At 47.3% G+C, this 18540-nt stretch overlaps 1 protein-coding gene across 1 annotated transcript in view; it reads left to right on the plus strand.

The window, feature by feature from the left end:
• Positions 1–1247: 1247 nt before the first annotated feature.
• Positions 1248–18540, plus strand: part of KMT2A (lysine methyltransferase 2A) — a 39214-nt gene continuing 21921 nt past the window's right edge. Inside the window, exons 1-11 of the mRNA XM_086861277.1 lie at positions 1248–1586; positions 7242–7311; positions 8281–10943; positions 11637–11814; positions 12186–12420; positions 13435–13499; positions 14018–14389; positions 15008–15081; positions 15978–16106; positions 16955–17068; positions 18190–18336. Coding sequence (XP_086717403.1) covers positions 1248–1586; positions 7242–7311; positions 8281–10943; positions 11637–11814; positions 12186–12420; positions 13435–13499; positions 14018–14389; positions 15008–15081; positions 15978–16106; positions 16955–17068; positions 18190–18336 — 4386 coding nt within the window. The remainder of the gene's footprint in view (positions 1587–7241; positions 7312–8280; positions 10944–11636; positions 11815–12185; positions 12421–13434; positions 13500–14017; positions 14390–15007; positions 15082–15977; positions 16107–16954; positions 17069–18189; positions 18337–18540) is intronic.

Raw genomic sequence — 18540 nt, forward strand, 5'->3', positions numbered from 1 at the left:
TCTCCTTTCTTACTTGTTCTTGTCTGCACATGCCCCTCTCAAAGCAAGTTCTGGTGGGTATTCACAGCTTACACCAGCAGTGACTGACCTGGCAAAAGCTTTGGTGGGAGGATGAGATTAAGCTTCACTAGTAAAGCATGGGAGAGCTCAAAAATGCTCCTGTCCCTAGAGAGGAATAAACTAATTTTAGTTCTCCTTGGAAGTCCTTAGGAGAAGTCCCCCACAGCCCTGCTCCCACAGAATCCCAGGCAGAAGCAGTACCTGTGACCCCAAAAGGCTCCAGCAGCTTATTCGTCCTCTCTAAAGCCGGAACAGTGTCTGCCTGCCTCTCTCGGGGATAAACAGCCTCATCCCCGCCCCTCCCTCCCTCCTTCCCTTCCCTGCTGATCAACTTGGGAGAGAAATGGGTATTTTATGTCCGCAAGCAGAGGGATTTACATCTTATCCGTGTGTTTGCAGCGCTGTTCTCAGAGAATACGCTGGGCACTTGTTGGATGTTAACCCTGTTCTCGCTGTGCTGTACACGACGAGGTTGCCAGCTCGGTGCTGTCGCCGTCACCTTCCTCCCGGGGGTAGCACCCAGCGGGACGCGGCACCGGCGGGGCGTGGGGCCGCAGGCAGGACACGGCCGGGGCCGGGAGGGTAGGGCAAAGCCTCCCACCCTCGGTACCGCAGCTCGGGCTGCCCCCTCAGGGAGCGGCTCGTCCCGGGCCGCGCACCGGAGGGTCTCGGCGGCGCGAGGTCCTCGCGGGGACTGCGTGCTCTCCCCGCGCCCCGCGCCCCGCATACGGCCCGGCGCTATGCAGGGGGTCGGCAGCACTGCCTATGCCGTATGCGCGGTCCTGGGCGCCGGCGGCTCGTGCTCCCGCTCGGCATCGCCGTCGGGGTTATGCGGGCTGCTTGCAGCCCGATTATACGCCAGGCAGGTTCCGGGGCCGGCTCGCGATGAGCCCCGCGCCTGCATGGTACTGCGAGCTATGAGGGGCCCCGGCGGCCCGAGGCTGCGCTATCCAGGACGGGGGGCTGCACTGGGGCTCGGGCCTGGGACCCTGCATATCGCCCAGCGTTATGCTGGGCTAGCACTGATCGAGCATGGCTTATTCATGTGCCGGGGCGGCGGGATGGCGGAACCCCACAACCTGCATGGCACCCGTTGTTATGCAGCGCCTCCGCGGGCCGGCGAAGCGCTATGCAGGGCGCGGGGTGCGGCCCGGCCCCGCTCTCTGGCTCGTCGCCTCTCAGTAAAGATGGCGCACAGCGGTCGGTGGCGCTTCCCCGCCCGGCCCGGCAGCGGCGGCTGGGGCCGCCGGGGCCCGGGGGGGTCCCGCCTACGGGTGCCGGCCGTGCACAGCCTGCGGCCCGCCGAACCTGCGGCGGCGCCGGCGACGGCGGGCGAGGGCGAGCGCGGCGGCCCGTGCTCTGGCGGGGCGGCGGGAAGCGGCGGAGGCGGGGCAGCGCCGGGCCCCGGCGGCCCCGCGGCCGCGGCCGGTCCCGGCTTCGACGCGGCGCTCCAGGTCTCGGCCACCATCGGCATCAACCTGCGGCGGTTCCGCGCGGCCTGCGGCACCGAGGCGGGCAGCGGAGAGGTGAGAGGCGCGGCGGGGCGGGGGCGGGGGGGGCGCAGCAGCCGGGGGGGTCCCGGGCGCAGCATCCCCGACTCCCCGGCGGCGGCCCGAACACACCCGGGCGCACCCACCCACCCACCCCTGACCGCACAGTCCGCCCGTCGCCGGACACACCTCCCGCGCCCCGCACAAAGGGCGCGCCCGGCGGGGGGGGGGCTGGGGGGGGTGGCGGGAGTCGGCGGGCGGGACCCGGTGCCGGTCCTGGTCCGGCCGCCCTCGCGGTCCCTCCCCGCGCACGCGACTTGCCGCCGGTGCGTCCTCCCTACCGCCGCCTCCATTATCCGCCTCCCGCCGCTCCCGCGGCGGGGCGGGATGCGCTGCGCACACCCCGCCGCCGGGAGCGAGGTAGGATGGATGGGGCCGGGGGCCTCCCGGTGCCCCCCGGTGCCGAGGATGCTCGGCGGGGTGACGCGTCCTCCCCCGGGCGCGGGGGCTCGAGGGGGCTGGGCTGCCGGCCCCTCCTGCGGGCCCGGCGGTGGGTGTCGCGCACCGGCCCTCCCCCTTCTCCTCCTCCTCCTCTTCCTCCCTTTCGCCGCTGTGGATGCCCCAAGCGGAGGTTGGGGCTGCGGGACCGTTGCGAGGGGCCGTTCCCGGTACTCGGAGCGCTGGCGCTCCTTTTTTCTTTTTTTACCCTTTTTTTTTAGTTGCTCTTCTTCTTCTCTTCATTTTTATTTTTTTTTAAGCCTTTCTAAGGCAGCCGGAGTGGGAGTGCGACAACAACCCACCTATTGACAGAACAGGGAAGACATGATGGGGGTGTGTTACTACGAGCTGCAGCGTTCTTTTCCCCCAGTTGTTTTGCATCGCTCCTTAACGGCATCCTTACACCGGCAGGAGAATTCCCCAGGCGTTTTGTACCAGGAGGGCCTTATTGATTTTTGAAGGGCCAGTTCTGTCTCCTCTTCTCCAGGCAGGTTGTCAGCTGTAGGCTGGGTGAACGTATCTTTTTATTTTCTATCTAGAAAGAGCAGTTGTTTTCCTTTCCCGTCACTGGCCGTAGCAAAGTGTATTAAAACACACATGAAAATGCAGTTTTCTTGTGTCTTTCTGGCCTGGTTTTGGCATTTTCTATCGGATGCCATGAAGTGGAGCTCTTCTCTCATGGCTGAGCTGGAGGAATTTCTTGCCTGTAGAGTGGCAGCTCCCGTGGGCCTCTGTCCTGGAGAAATGGGGCTGTGTTTGCATGCACAGAGCTGAGCGTGGGGACACTACTACCCTCACCTGTGCAGACTTTAGGGTGTGAGTCGCACTGCTCTCATTAACACCACCTTCTCAGGGGCTGCACTTTGGGATGCTTGTCTTTGTTGTTGTTTGCAGCAGACATGGCTTGATGGAATTCATGGAGTACTCTAGGAAGCAGTTAATATCTCACCAGTGGTAGTTCAGGGATAGAAGTGACAGATCTGGCTAACCAAGCTGACCACAGAGTTGATAACCCAGGAGGTTTTTCATGTGGGGGGAGGCAAGTTGCTTTGTTTCTTTTCTTCTGTTTTTTTTTTCTAAGATGTCATTTCAAGAGTGCTTTGCCATGTGCTTATGTATTGGCACCCGAGTGCTGAACTAAAGGTTTCATAGCACTGTGTTGGAGGAAGCAGGTAACTCCTCAAGTCAGTGGCTCATCACTTCTCAGGGATGCCACAAAATTCCCAGAGTGGGGTTAGCTGTTCCCCCCAAGCTGAGCTGCAGAGCATAGTTTGACTTTAGTACTGTTTCTTTAAGAGTATATATTTAGGAATGAAAGATGAGTTTACCATCACCAAAGATTTTTTTCATGCATCCATACAGCAACTCTAGAGCTTTTCTCTCACCATCTGCAAACTGTATATTTCTAGGTAGTGGTTTGACTGACCATCTTTCTTGGAAGTGATATTATTGAAGGCTTGTTGTGGCCAGAATGAGAGTATTTCAGGTGTTCTAATAAGCATTCCTCTGTATTGAGATTGGAAAGCATAAATCAGAATTTCTCATCCAGGTTGGAACCAGGACTCTGGCAAAGCAGATCTGTATGCCCAGTAACACAGCTGTAACAGACCCACGCTGAGCCTCTGCCCCATAAAGAGTAATATATTCTTTCTAATTCTAAAAAAAACTGGACTCTGGAAGCTGCAGCCCTAATCACCATTGTATTGCCATGAGTGATGCCTGAGGGTACAGCTGCAGTGGTGTAGTTTGGGGGTTGTCATGTGGAGGTGACCAGGCCAGGAACTGTTCTATGATCTCAAGACATGCTCTGTAGGTCAGTGCTGCTCCAAGGTGAAGCCCTGGTAAAGTCTGTGTGTCGCTCCTGGTCAAAGTTTTTGTTGAATTATACAATGGACACATGTCCCCTCATCTGAGTTGGTGCATAATGATCACCCCAAGTGCTCAGCTGTTTGTTAATGAAGTTGCATCACAAGTAATGGCTTGGGAAGCATCTCCCTGAACTCCCAGTGGACTCTGCTCTGCTCCCAACACCCAGCGTTTGTCTCAGGGTTACTACCTGCCAACCTCCAAGGGTGTTTACTCTGCTGAAAGCAGAGGAGTCTGGTAGATGTTGTGCTTCAGTCACTAAGCAGGCATTTGAATGAGCTTCTAAAAATAGCTTATCCCTTTCCAAGAAAGTGAGGTGCTAACTGGGGCCAACCCCAAGATGGGGAGTGGGAAGTACAGCACTGGGCAGGTGACTCTACTGTAAAATAAAGTTTTTCAGGTGCTGATTGGAGCAGCTGCAATGCTGGTTTATTGCTGTTGAGAGCCCCATGCAACTGAACGCATCCATAGTGGCATGGTTTAATCCTGTTATTGCTCAGACAGAGATCAGTTAGTGCCTGCAGGTTAGTTTCTCCTGTGAAAGTGGATTTTCCTCTGAGATCTTTAACTGGAAATTGTTTGAAAAGTAATACTGCTCAAGAGCATTGCGATAGACATTTACTTGCAACTTCTCTGTTCTTCAGTAGCTGGGTTACTTCAGGAAAAGCCATTCTTCATCTGCACACAACTCTGAGGTTGAACCCAGTTGGGACAGTGTAACGTTTGAATGGGAAATGTACGTGGAAGCTCTGCTGCCCACAGAGAGATCGTCCCATGCCTGCTTCGTTAGTCTTCATGTCTGGCATGAGGCAAGCCCTCCCTCACCTTTTAGTTTATAGTCTTGAGTGGCCTTCTTTGCATTGCATTAATCTTTTTCAGGTAAATTAGGTCATGTTAAAAATCTTCATGGTTTTTAATCACTCTCCATCCAAATGTCATGACATTTCTGAAAAACTAGAGGGAGGCTGTTCCTGCCTAGTTTGCCTCAAAGCTGCATTTTGGCATGTGATGGTCAACTGAATGGTTTAGCCTGGCAAATGCTGAGTGATACTTAGTGGTTTTCTTGATCTTCTCTGATAGGTCACAGGGCTGCCTTCTCAGGTAGTGATAGTGACCATTCTGAGGTCACCAATACACTCAGGAATGTCACTGAACACACAAACAATATGTATGATGCACAATATGTATGTCACACAAGTGACATATTGGTCATACTACTTGTGGTTGTAAATGAAGCAAAAGTGATTGTTTTGTGGAAGGAGCCTCTTTGCTGTAGACAGTTCTGGTGACTGCTTGGTAAGAAGTAGAAAAAATGATCATTCCCAGGGTATTGGGCCAAAGCCATTATTAATGTATAATTAATATTAATTATATTAATTATAAATATTACATATACATATATTATATATATACATATTAACGTATAATTCTCCATTGGAGAAGTAAGATAACAGAGCTCAGTTTGAAAACAATGCAAGTTCTAATCGTGGATTGACAGGTGATTGTCAAAAATATGGCAAGTACTGATTTAGCAGCCAGAGATAAAATAAAAATGACTTTAGGACCCAGAATAACAAAATGAAGAAAATATCTGTAGCAGCCACAGGAGCTTGGAGGCCAGTGCAAGTCAGGAAATCACACAGGGTGAGCAGCTGATCCCTTAGTGTTTCTAAACCTGACTGTTCTTAGGTACCCCTTATTTCTCTGTGCCTTCTCTGGGTTTCAGCCCACATCTGTTTCCGCTGACAGCTTCTCCCTCTGTTGGGGCTGGGCACCCTTTCCCTGCCCACGCCCACCGAGGCAGTGCTGCACCGCACGGCGATGTTTACATCCTGCTGTAGCCCACGTGCTCTGGAGCGCAGGCAGGTCCTTGATCCGAGGAGCGGGCAGCTGGGCGATCCCGCAGCTGCTCTTGCTCCGGTTGCAGTGCAGCAGGACTGAAGTTCAGAAGCAGTAGCTTCTCCCTTTCTGGGAACAGCCTTCAGGGGTTCTGTGTGATGAAAGGTATCTCAGGCAGAAGCAGTGTGTTCTGGCATCATTTTATTTCTTTTATGTTGCTTTATCATTACTTTTTCTGGTTTTCTTGTCATCTCTGCTGCAAGTGCGAGGAGCAGATAGGCAGCAGGGATGTGAGGAGTGGCAGGGCCATCCCCTGCTCCAGCAGGTGTATGTGCTGGTGATGGCTTACAGCAATTAATTGCAGCCCAAGGTGGTACGTGTTATATTTAACTGGCCAGAGCATTATCTGCATTGAGAACCTGGATGTCAGCCTGGTCAGAGCATACTGTGTTTGTTTACTCAACTGTTAGATGGGGCTCATCAGACACAAACCAGGCAGAAAGTTTTGAGAAATACTTTGGTCTGAAGTGTTGCTCCTTTTCATCTATCAGACTATGATGTCACTAGCCGAGATGCTCTTTCTGATCTTCCCTGTAAGTAGATGAAGTAGGAATTCCATGTAAAAAGGAAGAGGCAAAACACAAATAAATGGTGTTACTTCTTTGTGCAGCTCACCTTCTTCTTTCACAGTTTTGTCCCTTTTCACTTGCAGGATACTGTTCTTGCAGTGCCTGCCCTTCCTTAAAACTTAGCGGTCACACTTCACAGTGCTTTGAAAGGAAAAACAACAAATGCATCTCTTTTTCCAAAGTTCAGAGGGAAGTTAAAACTGGCCAACTAAATACTTGAGGTGAAAATGGATTATTAAAGATGGAATGACATAAACAATAACATGTCACCACACATTTGGGTGCCAGATGAATTTGATTTACACCTGCAGACTCCTGACCTGCCTCAATGTGGACAGCAAGCTTTTAACCTCATGCCTCTTTCAGGGGGAAGAGTTTCACAGCAGAGGTCAAGTTTTCATCTCTCCTTAAGAGCAAGTCTGAAGGGAATTAAAAAGGGAGGATTTACATAAGTTTGCCGGAAGTTGGGCTACATTTATAGTAGAATTACATACAGAGAAACACTTGTTTTGCTGGAGTGTGTCTTTAGGGTGGTTTGAATAATAGCTTACAGGAGGAAAGCTTTGTTGTTTGATATGAGCAGCAGATTTTGTGCATTAAGGGTTTGTTTCCATATATATTTGTCCTTTGTTTTCCTGTAACTCTTTTTGATTGTTCCATAGCTGTAAACTGTAGTTGCTGTGTATGAGTATATAAAAGTTGTATTTCCTTTTTAGCAATTCTTTGTTAGAAGAACAAATGCCAGTATCTTTTTTGGGGAAAGAAAATCCTCTAGAATCCTTTTGTGCTTCAATCACAGGGGAGTTCATTTCAACATTAATGTCCATGTCCTCAAACTTCCAACCTCTTCTCATTGCAGGATGAACAGTTTTTAGGTTTTGGTTCAGATGAAGAAGTCAAAGTACGAAGTCCCACCAGGTCCCCCACAGGTAAGTTCAAGTTACAGGATTGGGTGTTGACTTTCTGTTTTCTTTTGTGATGGTTTTGCTGTGCCTCTCCTGTTTGTTCCACCAAATCTCATCCACCATAGAAGCCACACCAGCCTTTAGATTCAGTGCAGTTAGTTCTGGATTCTCTATGTCTGATCTATAAAGGAACAGGGAAACTTTGAATAAAGACGTTTTACTGATGAAACCAGTATTTGAAACCTCATGTCAGAGGCAGCTATTTAAAGTGTAAGGGTCTGAAACTGGTTTGACTATTTCAGTATCTTTCAGTAGACTCCTTACTGCCTGTGTTGTCAATAAATACCAGAACACTCTACTCTTCCATCATAATCATCTGCTCAGCTTGGCTTCAACAGCAAACTGTGGTGGTGCAAGGGAAGACCCAGAACTGAAATAGCTGGGCTTGGTGAGGGTGCAGTGAAATGCATTGGTCAAGATGGGTAATCAAGTATTGTGCTTGATGGCTCCGACTCTGTGCAGAGTTTTAACTGTGCTTCAAAGCTAAAACCAGTTTTTAGTAAATTGTCTTGTATCGGCCTCATGTAGGTTGTTCTTGCTCTCTTGACCTCTCCTTTAGCAGTGATCTGCTTAAAAAAACCCCACCAGAAAGTGTTCAAAAGGTGGCATGTGCCTTTGAGAATTATTGCTCCCTCCCAGCATGAAGCTGGTACTGGGCTTGTGCAATTGCATATGTAATTGTTGGGAAAAGACTAGCTTGCATTTTTAAACAGGTTATCTATGTGATGTTTTATGTGGGAAAAGAGGTGTGTTGGGAAGATACTCTCTACATGCAGTGATAAAACTGTTTTTATTTGTTGATTATCTGAAATGTTTTGGCAATGTATGGGCAGCATGACTGATACTGAGTAAATACTTGTGTGATCTGGGTTAGGGTTATTCCATACTTGGAGAAATTTAATATGTTCCCTGCATTCTCTACTTCCCTCTCAGTTAAATCTAGTCCACGGAAACCTCGCGGGAGGCCCCGGAGCAGTTCTGACCGAAGTTCAACTGTACTGTCGGACTCGTCATCAGTGTGTTCCCCTTCAAGCAAGTCTGAAACCACATCCATGGAGAAAGTAAAGAAGAAGGAATCAAAGAGTGGGGAAAAAAGACGAGGAAGACCTCCAACACTTACAAGTGTGAAGTTCAAATTGTCACAGGACAAGGACACATCGGACATTCAGAAGGGCAGCAAAGAAGAAAAAGAGAGTCTGAAAAAAATCAAAAGATCACCATCCACTACATTTCAGCAAGCAACTAAAATCAAGAAATTAAGAACTAGTAAGCTTTCCCCGCTGAAATCTAAATTTAAGCCTGGGGCAAAACTTCAGATTGGGAGGAAGAGTGTTCAGATTGTGCGCAGGAGAGGCAGGCCACCGTCCTCTGAACGTTTAAAGACTTCCTCAACTTTAGTCATAAACTCACAGCTGGAGAAGCCCCAGAGGATTCGCAAAGAAAAGGATGGCACACCACCTCTCACGAAGGAAGATAAGGCTGCTGTCAGACAGAGTCCACGCAGGATTAAACCTGTTAGGATTATACCTTCCACCAAAAGGACGGATGCTGCAATTGCTAAGCAACTCTTGCAGAGGGCTAAAAAGGGAGCACAAAAAAAGATTGAGAAAGAAGCAGCCAAACTGCAGGGCAGGAAGGGGAGAACCCAGCTCAAAAATATTCGGCAGTTCATCATGCCAGTTGTGAGTGCAATCTCTTCACGGATTATCAAAACACCCAAACGGTTTATTGAGGATGAAGACTATGATCCTCCTATTAAAATATCCAGACTAGAATCCACACCAAACAGCAGGTTCAGCACTACATCTTGTGGCTCCAGTGAAAAGTCCAGTGCTGCTTCTCAGCATTCCTCTCAGATGTCTTCAGATTCCTCACGGTCCAGCAGCCCCAGCGTGGATACGTCTACAGACTCCCAGGCTTCTGAGGAGATGCAGATGCTTTCTGAGGAGCGAAGCAATACTCCAGAAGTTCACACTCCCCTGCCTGTTTCTCAGTCCCCTGAAAATGATAACGGTGATAGGAGAAATAGAAGGTTTTCGATAACAGAAAGAAGTTTTGGCCAGAGGACTGCAAAAAAGCTGTCAGCCTTACCAAGTGTGCCACAGCAGCAGTCTTCCTCCTCTCCTCCTCCCCCTTTGCTCACTCCCCCCCCACCGCTGCAGCCTGCTTCAAGCATCTCAGACCATACCCCTTGGCTTATGCCTCCAACCATACCCTTAGCCTCACCCTTTCTTCCTGCTTCTGCTGCACCAATGCAAGAGAAACGAAAATCAATTCTGCGAGAGCCAACATTTAGGTGGACCTCCCTGAAACATTCTAGGTCAGAGCCACAGTACTTCTCATCAGCAAAGTATGCCAAAGAGGGTCTTATTCGCAAACCGATATTTGATAACTTCAGACCCCCGCCACTAACACCAGAGGACGTTGGCTTTGCATCTGGCTTCTCAACACCAGGTGCGACAGCACCCACGCGTCTCTTTTCACTTCACTCTGGAGCCAGGTTTGATATGCACAAGAGGAGTCCTCTGCTGCGAGCGCCACGATTCACACCAAGCGAGGCCCACTCCCGGATCTTCGAGTCTGTAACTTTGCCCTCTTCAGTTGGTCGCGCCACTACAGGGACCTCTGCCACCAGCACGTCCTCTCGGAGACGGAAGAGGAAAGCATTCAGCCCCATCCGATCAGAACCCAGATCTCCTTCGCACTCCATGAGGACGAGAAGCGGAAGGCTTAGTACCTCTGACCTGACAGCTCTCACCCCACAGTCTTCTGTCTCTTCCTCATTAACTAGTATTTCAGTTAGTTCTCTTGCCACTAGTGCCTTAAATTCAACTTTCACTTTTCCCTCCCATTCCCTATCACAGTCTGGGGAATCAGCAGAAAGAAGCCAGAGACCAAGGAAGCAGACGAGTGCTCCAGCAGAACCTTTCTCGTCTGGTAGCCCTACTCCTCTCTTCCCGTGGTTCACATCGAGTCCCCAGACAGAGAAAGGCAAAAACAAGGACAGAGCAGCAGAAGAACTCTCCAAAGATAAAGATGCTGACAAAGGCCTGGAGAAGGACAAGGGCAGAGAGAAAGACAGAGAGAGAGAAAAGGAGAACAAACGAGAGTCAAGGAAAGAGAAAAGGAGAAAAGGGTCAGAAATACAAAGTAGCACTGCTTTGTTTCCTGTAGGTAAAATGCCCAAAGAAAAAGTCAGCGAAGACACTGCAGCATCATCGTCTGCCAAAAAAACTGCAGGGCGGAAGAAGTCTACAGCAGTAGATCCCACAGCAGATGTTTCCACTGCTGCTCTGGTAGATACGACTGTCAAAACCAAAACATCCAAGAAAGGTAGAGGGGGGCTGGACAAATCAGACCTGGAACTCAGCCCTACTGTCCCGTCATTGGAGAAGGAAAAAGCTCTGCGTCTTTCTGCTCCTTCATCAAGCACTGTTAAACATTCTGCTTCCTCCATCAGTTCTATGTTGGCTCAAGCAGACAAACTGCCAATGACTGACAAGAGGGTAGCCAGTCTTCTGAAAAAGGCAAAAGCTCAGCTGTACAAGATTGAGAAGAGCAAGTCCCTCAAACAAGCAGATCAGCCAAAAGCACAGGTATTCCTTTTTCCAAGTTGGGTTTTTTGCTAGAATGCATCTTACTTTGAACTTGTCCTGAAAGTCATGAGTAGCTTTTGTATACTAAGTGTGAAGAATTAATGTGTCAAGCTAAGCAGCTGTTAGTGCAACAGATGGCAAACGACCCAAAAACAAGAAGCCCTGGGCAGAAGCTGAGGGGAAGAGGGAGCTGCTGTATAGTCAGCTCAGAGGGGAGCTGCATGCATTTTGGAGACCAGTACAGCATAGCTGCTTATTGGGTTTCTCTGAATAAATCTAAGCAAAGCGGTTATCTAGAGTAGTACTTGCTCTGAAAAGTGTGGTTCCAGCAAAATGTAGTGTCTGTCTTGACCTTGAGGTTTCTTGGGGGCCTACCTGGAGTGTAAACTTGTCTTCTGAAGGAAAGTTGTTTCTTGATCTTTCTAGTTTTTAACTTTATGCAGTGATCTCTCACTTATAGGAGGGAGGAAGATCCATTGGAATTTTGCATCTCATCTGGGGAGCTGCTTCCTACCACTTTCCTCTTTTCCCTCTTCCCCATCCTTTCTTGGGTAACTGAGGCTTAGCAGGCAGAGTCTGTTTTTATCCCGATTCTTACAAACTGCAAGCTTAGAAATCTCTATTACATGTTTCTCAGCCTCATTTTGGTAACTTTCTTAGGAATACTATCTGCTCTCATGTTCTGAAATGTAGGGGCAAGAGAGTGATTCATCAGAAACGTCAGTCCGAGGACCACGAATAAAACATGTTTGCAGGAGAGCAGCTGTCGCGCTGGGCCGCAAGCGAGCAGTGTTTCCTGATGACATGCCCACTCTGAGTGCCTTACCGTGGGAAGAGCGGGAGAAGATACTGTCTTCCATGGGGAATGATGGTGAGTTAGGATTTCTAGTTTTCATTCATGGGTCCATACAAAGTCAGCTTCTGTTGACTGCTTAAAATGAGGACTTCAAGTGATTAACAAGGGAAAGTATGTTAAAGAGCTCTGGGCTCTCTGTTACAGTGACACTCAAACAGGGTTAATCCTTTAAGCTATTAGGAATGGTGTTAAATATGTGTGTTCTGCACCAAACCTGTGTTCTGCCCAGGGACATGTGTGCATATACATGTGTACACACATGCATCCACGCAATCACATACATTTGTGTGGCTCTGCACATGAACTTAGGCTTCATGAGCTAAATTAGACACTCCTGAAACTTTTTTAACATCAGAAAATTCACATTAGGAATGTTCTTTTGGTAGATAAGTCATCGATAGCTGGCTCAGAAGAGGCTGAACCTCTTGCTCCACCTATCAAGCCTGTTAAGCCGGTCACCAGAAACAAGGCACAGCAAGAACCTCCGGTGAAGAAGGGCCGGCGCTCCAGGCGCTGCGGGCAGTGTTCGGGCTGCCAGGTTCCAGAGGACTGTGGTGTCTGCACTAACTGTCTAGACAAACCCAAGTTTGGTGGGCGCAATATAAAGAAGCAGTGCTGCAAGTAAGTGTGTCTGAGAAGCTGTTGAGCTAATCCCTGCTCTGAGTGGGATAAGTGTACCCACACTCTGGGCCAGGAATAGCAGATTTACCCGGTGTCATGGGCTTGTACTGAGCTTGACCTGGGCTGAGGCTTGATCAAAGGAAGGGACTGTAAACAGTTTGAGAGTCAGGACCACAATTCAAGGTGCAGTAGTTATAAGCTCTTTCTCTGGAGTTCACTTCTAGTTTATTCTCCTCAGTTTGATGGAAGTGGCAGAGTATTGAGGATTCTTCAGTGTAAGTCCTGTGGCTTTTGTTAGGCAGTACAGGATTTTGCAAGGAAGGCAATATGCACATAAATATTTATCTCTTATTCTCCCAAATTGCGTTTGTGAAGAGCTTATGTTTTCAAGCTGGTGTTTATTTAGTTTATATACACTTCGTATATCAAAGGTGTCTCTGGATATCATTAGGAAATACCACTCTTCCATGATTTCTTCTGTCATTTTTCATACATATCACTTAGACTGAACCTTTTTCTTTTTTAAATTGCTGCATTATTTTACCAGACTAGATAAACTGTCTGAAAAGGCAGCAGCTAAAGTGGCACCAGTAGATTGTTGTGGTATAAGAGCTACTTAAAAAGCCTTGCTGTGAGAATTGCTGTGTGAGAACACTCTGCAGACTGGAAGGAGTTCTACACTCAGCAGCTTTGCCCAGGCTTTGAGCCATGAGCATGAGCCAGAGCCATGAGCCCTGCTACAAGAATGGAGGCAGAAACAAAGCCTGGCCCAGTCTACAGAAAACATTATATACCAGGCATAAGACAAATTGGGAATAAAGTTGAATAAAGTTAGCAAAAGGCTTGGTCCCCTAATCCAGTCCCACTCCAAGAGTACTTGGTTTTGTCTGAACAAAAGTAGTGTGTGTATTAATAATGTTATTTTCAGTTTTTGAGGCTGAGTATTTACAGACTGCCCTCTTAATGTCTGCATCTTTGTTCTGATTTCATGACATATTCTCTTTTTTTTTTTAGAATGAGGAAATGTCAGAATCTACAGTGGATGCCTTCAAAAGCTTATCTCCAGAAGCAAGCTAAAGGTAGGCTAAAAGACTTGCCTTGAGTATTGGACAAGAGAGAAGTTTTCTTTTCATAGGTTTCACTCTGTGTGCTGTTGTTTTAGCTACACTAAGCTTATAAAGGTTATTCTGCTGGGAGCCAACCTACCTGCACTGTTGGTGGCAGGTGCAAGGGGCAGGAGAGATGTGAGTACTGACCGACATTGGACATGCCAGTGTCTCTCAGAACTGCACTAGTGCTGACAGGACTGGCTTGTTTCCTTCCTTTTCCTTCCTCACAAAGTCTGCTCTCAGCTCTGAATCTGTGTTACTGCAGGAGGGTGTTGCTTCTTGCTGTTGCAAATAGGGGCCCAAGGTGTGAGAGAACATGGATTAAAGTACAAGCCAAATTTATTTTCTGAGTACAGTTTTTTCTTTTGTATGACAGAATGACAAAGTTCTGAATCCAAGTGTCTGTATCCTTGTTTCAAAAGAGCAGCAAATAATTGTAAGTCACACCGTTTTGTTTGTGTTGCTTTATCTGTGCTTTTTTTCCTTAGCTGCAAAAAAGAAAGAGAAGAAATCCAAGACAAATGAGAAGAAAGAAAGCCATTCTGGAAAAAACCAGTTGGACTCTGGACAGAAACAAACTCCTCAGGCTGTTGTACCAAGAGAAGACAATTCTGGGAAGAAGAGCAATGAGCCTGCCCGTAAGCCTGTTGAGGAAAAGCATGAGGATGGGAATTCCTCCGTTCCTGTGTCAGAGCCCAAACAGGTCCCTGCATCTGGTACCAGAAAGACTGGCAAGCAGATTTCCCAGCCAGTCCAACTCCCTCCTTCTCAGCCATCAAGCTCAGGACCTTTGAAAAAAGAAGCACCTAAACTTAGCACTTCTGAGCCCAAGAAAAAGCAGACTCCCCAGCCAGAAATAGGTAAATGGGACTATTTATCCTCAATATGTTTGAGTCATGTTAAGTAACAATATTGCTAAAAGCTGATGCATTTTAAATCTGATGAATGCTTTATGGTGCGTTGAAATCTCATCAGATTACTTTGGAAATTTTGATTAGAGCTGGCTTCCTTTTTATTGAGCCACAGTGTATGTTAGGGCAGGGTGAAAGACGGCTATCCTGGTTGGGACTCTTGAGTCATACAGTTTTGTGGCAGTCTTGAAGTGTATTTGCAGTATTGTTAGGTCTGTCAGCTTCCCATTCTGAATGTGAAACCAGAAGGATGTAATCTTTTACTACAGAAGTGTAGTCCACTATTGTGTTTAGTGCAGAGCAGTGTGAACAGTCACCAGCCAGGCAGCTCTGGGATTTCTGTGGCTTTGCACCCACAATGCTCCAGATTGTGAGCAGAGCAAACTCTTCTTCTAGTGTTGCTTCAAAGAAACTGCTCATAGCTGGGGAGGCGCAGCCACAGAAGAGGGTGGAAAAGTTCTAGTCTAAACCTCATCGCACATTACCCAGCTGATATTTTTCCCTTTTCTTCTCTACAGGTGGCTGTTAGTTTCTTGAAATACTCATAATTTTTCCCCCCCTTCCTAGGCACAGAACAAAGCAAACAGAAAAAAATTGCTCCCCGTCCAACTTTCCCTGTGAAACAGAAACCAAAAGAAAAGGTGAATACTGTTTTTTATATAGTCAGTAAAATTTCAAGCACCTGGAACTTCTGTCTAGGAAGTAGAACCATATTGCTTAAGCCTCTGCAGTTTTTTTTTTTATATAGTTCTTAACAATGTTAGGTTTTCCCTTGTGGCAGTATGTGGGTAGCAAAAACTGTGGCCTATGCCTAAGATTCTGTTCAGATGTTACTTTGGTATCTAAGATTTGTGTGTTGGAGGGTGGAGGCTAGCTTTTCCATAAAAAATGCAGCTACCTTTGTCAGAAATAGCTCAGTCATGGAAAAAAGAAATTGTCTTATGTTGTCACTAGAGGACACGAAATGATTCACATGACCACTCTCAGTGTCAGAACAAAAACCCCGTGACTTTATTCTCTGACTCCAGCATTTATAGATTCTCGACAATGACCAGGGATTGGATAATTAAGTTAATCACCTTCCCAAGCACACTGGTCATGAGAAATGTCCATCAAAAGACGTTTCTTAGGAGGAATGTGATAAACAACTTATGCTTACAGGACTTTCATGGGAAAGTAACTAAAACGATGAAAACATTATCAGAAGGCTTAATTTTCAGAGTGACATTATGTAAACCTGAGGGAGAAGCGAATAGAGCCTGTTTATACCTAGAGTTGCCCCACTGCATCCAAACACCAGCCCATGCTCTGATGAAAGAACATTGGTAGAGTACATGGAATTAGGACTGTAATTGCATATGGAATGCTCTTAGGAAATGGTTTGTAGAATGGTCACTTCCCTGCAGCTTTGTAACACTCATTAATTTTGTGCTGTTTTGGGGGTTTGTCTGTGAATTACTTATGGTATTGGATGGAACTGCTGGTTGAGTTCTAACATCCAGAGTTGGGATTAATGCAGGCTCCTTTGCTTGACCAGGAAAAGCCCCCTCCTCTAAGCAAGCCAGAGAGCAGCACACTGAACTTGCTCAGCACTCTGACTAACGGCAGCAGTTCCAAGCAAAAGCCACCTACAGATGGAGTCCACAGAATCCGGGTGGATTTCAAGGTAGAGGACAAAATGTTTTAAGTATTTGAATGTCCCCTGGCTCTAAACACTGGAACTAGAGTCCCCTGAAAGTGCTGGCAGTAACTGCTGAGTTTGTGTGTCTGGTACCTTTCAGAGGAAGCTGCAAAACAGGAGCCTCATGACAAGTCACTTGGTTGATTTTTAAAAGCTTGTTATGCCTTTTTTTTCTTATAATTAGAGTACTGGATGAAGAGACACTTAAAGCTTTAAAACCTTAACTGTCAATGTGTGAGGATGAGCAAGAATTTGAGGTTTATGAAGAATTATTCCATTAAGATGGAACTTTAAAACCTTACCACAACTTGAGCCAACAAGATTTGGGGAAAATGTTAGTAACTTGTAATTCACAACGTTTGGGGTATATCTGGGGTTTTAATGATAAATCATGTACATTTTTGAATAACAGTGTTGAAATAATAATAAAATATTTTCCTAATAATTTTTCAGTCCATCTATAAATGTTGATACTGGAGATCATAGTGAGATCTCATAAGTGTTTTATACAACTATGGAGCTTTAATAAAGTATAATTCTTCTGAAATTTCACTTCTAGTAATACTTGTGCCATTGTGAAAAGCCTTGTCCTGTTCCTTAGATTTGCTTTCCCTAGAAGGAAGGCTCTAGCATGCCATTGAGTGCTCTCGGCAGGAACAGCGCCGAGGTGTGACTCCCAGAATACACTGTAAAGTAGACTGAGGTAGATGTTGAAATTATTTCAGTTTGAGGCGTCTTAATCACAGGCCCAGAACTGAGCAGTGGCGTGAGCATTTTGTACTGATGTTGTATTGCCTTGTTCTGCATGGTGATGTGTCCTTTTGTACTTTCAGGAGGACTGTGAAGTGGAGAATGTTTGGGAGATGGGTGGGTTAGGCATCGTCACCTCGGTACCTATTACTCCCAGGGTGGTGTGTTTTCTCTGTGCCAGCAGTGGACATGTGGAGGTAAAGCATTGTGTTCTGCTGTTGATGACTTAATTACAGCACTGTATTGTTACAAAAACAAATAAATAAAAATTATATTCACCTTAATCCAGAAGAAATTAAAATAATACCTGTAAATCTGTCCTTGCTAGAATTTGTCCCAAGATGCTAAAGTGCAATGTATTTAAAATCAGTTTGGAAACTTCAACGGTACTTTTTTGGAGGTGTGTTGTGAGGAACTTTGAAAGCACCTGTGTCTCTAAATTTTGGAACTCACATCTGATGTAAAGCAGGAGCTTTGCTCTCTTTTAACCTGAAATAAGAAAGACTGCCCAGTGGTGCTAAAGACTTTTTAGGCAGCCTTGATTTTTCCAAGTGTGTCTGTACCTGCCAAGAGCTGCAGACTGTTACATGACTGGAAAGGTTCTGGCGCTGCCTCAAGAGCTGGATTGAGATGTCTTAAATGCTTTTCCAGGTTTAGATAGGTGCCTTCTCAGCATCTTCAGACCAGCTGACCTGGGTGCTATTGCTCTAGGAGGGCCTGAGTTCTGATGAGTGGACAGGGGAAAAGGGGGTTAAGTTCTGGATGTGGACATCAGTGCACTTGAGGTCCACAGGCCCTGTGGGGCATGGAGCCATCCCCTTCTCAGTCAGGGCCCCCCAGGGGACAAACGATTCCCACATCCCCTGTGAACCTGCAGTGTGTGTGCTCTGAGGGTGATTGTTGTTCTCATACGACCATCCTTGTACAGGATATAGAGAAACTAGAAGAGTTTCTTCTTTGTAATGGCAAGGTGGGCTAACAGAGGGAGAGACGCTTTGCATGTCTCTACTTCATGCACCAAGTGTGTCTTGTGGTGCAGTTGGCTTGTAATACAGGGAGGAAGTGAGGGAGGGAGATCCTGAAGAGCCCTATAGGCCTTTATCAATGCTCAAAGCACTTAGATAACATGTACCAGAATCCTGGTGGCTGTGAGGTGTCCAGTAGGTATTTGGGTTACCTGAAATACAGAGTTTCCCTCCTAAAATCTTGTTCTGTCAGTTGTAAAGCAGAATTCAAAATAGTTCAGAGCACAAGGGGGCTGGTTTGGGAACTTGGAGCAGTTTCTGCTTTGCTAAAACCTGCCTCTCCCCCCTTGCAGTTTGTATATTGCCAGGTCTGCTGTGAGCCCTTCCACAAGTTCTGCCTGGAGGAGAGTGAGCGACCCCAGGAAGACCAGCTGGAGAACTGGTGCTGCCGTCGCTGCAAGTTCTGCCACGTCTGTGGGAGACAGCACCAGGCCACCAAGGTACCCCACAACCACCGGGAGACCCAGCAGCACCCCCACTGCTCCCAGGGTGCCTCTGGCTTCAGAGGCTGGCCAGCAAGCATGTGCCAGGAGCAGAGACTCTGTGTGCTGGGGAGGAGGCCTCTTGAGTTGCTCCATTGCAGCTTCTTTCTCATAACCTGAATGGGGGATCCAGTAAAAAAATAAAGAAGTCCAGAATTTTGT

Source organism: Cyanistes caeruleus, chromosome 23 (genome assembly GCF_971803275.1).
Source record: "Cyanistes caeruleus chromosome 23, bCyaCae1.hap1.1, whole genome shotgun sequence".
NCBI classification, from domain to species: Eukaryota; Metazoa; Chordata; class Aves; order Passeriformes; family Paridae; genus Cyanistes; species Cyanistes caeruleus.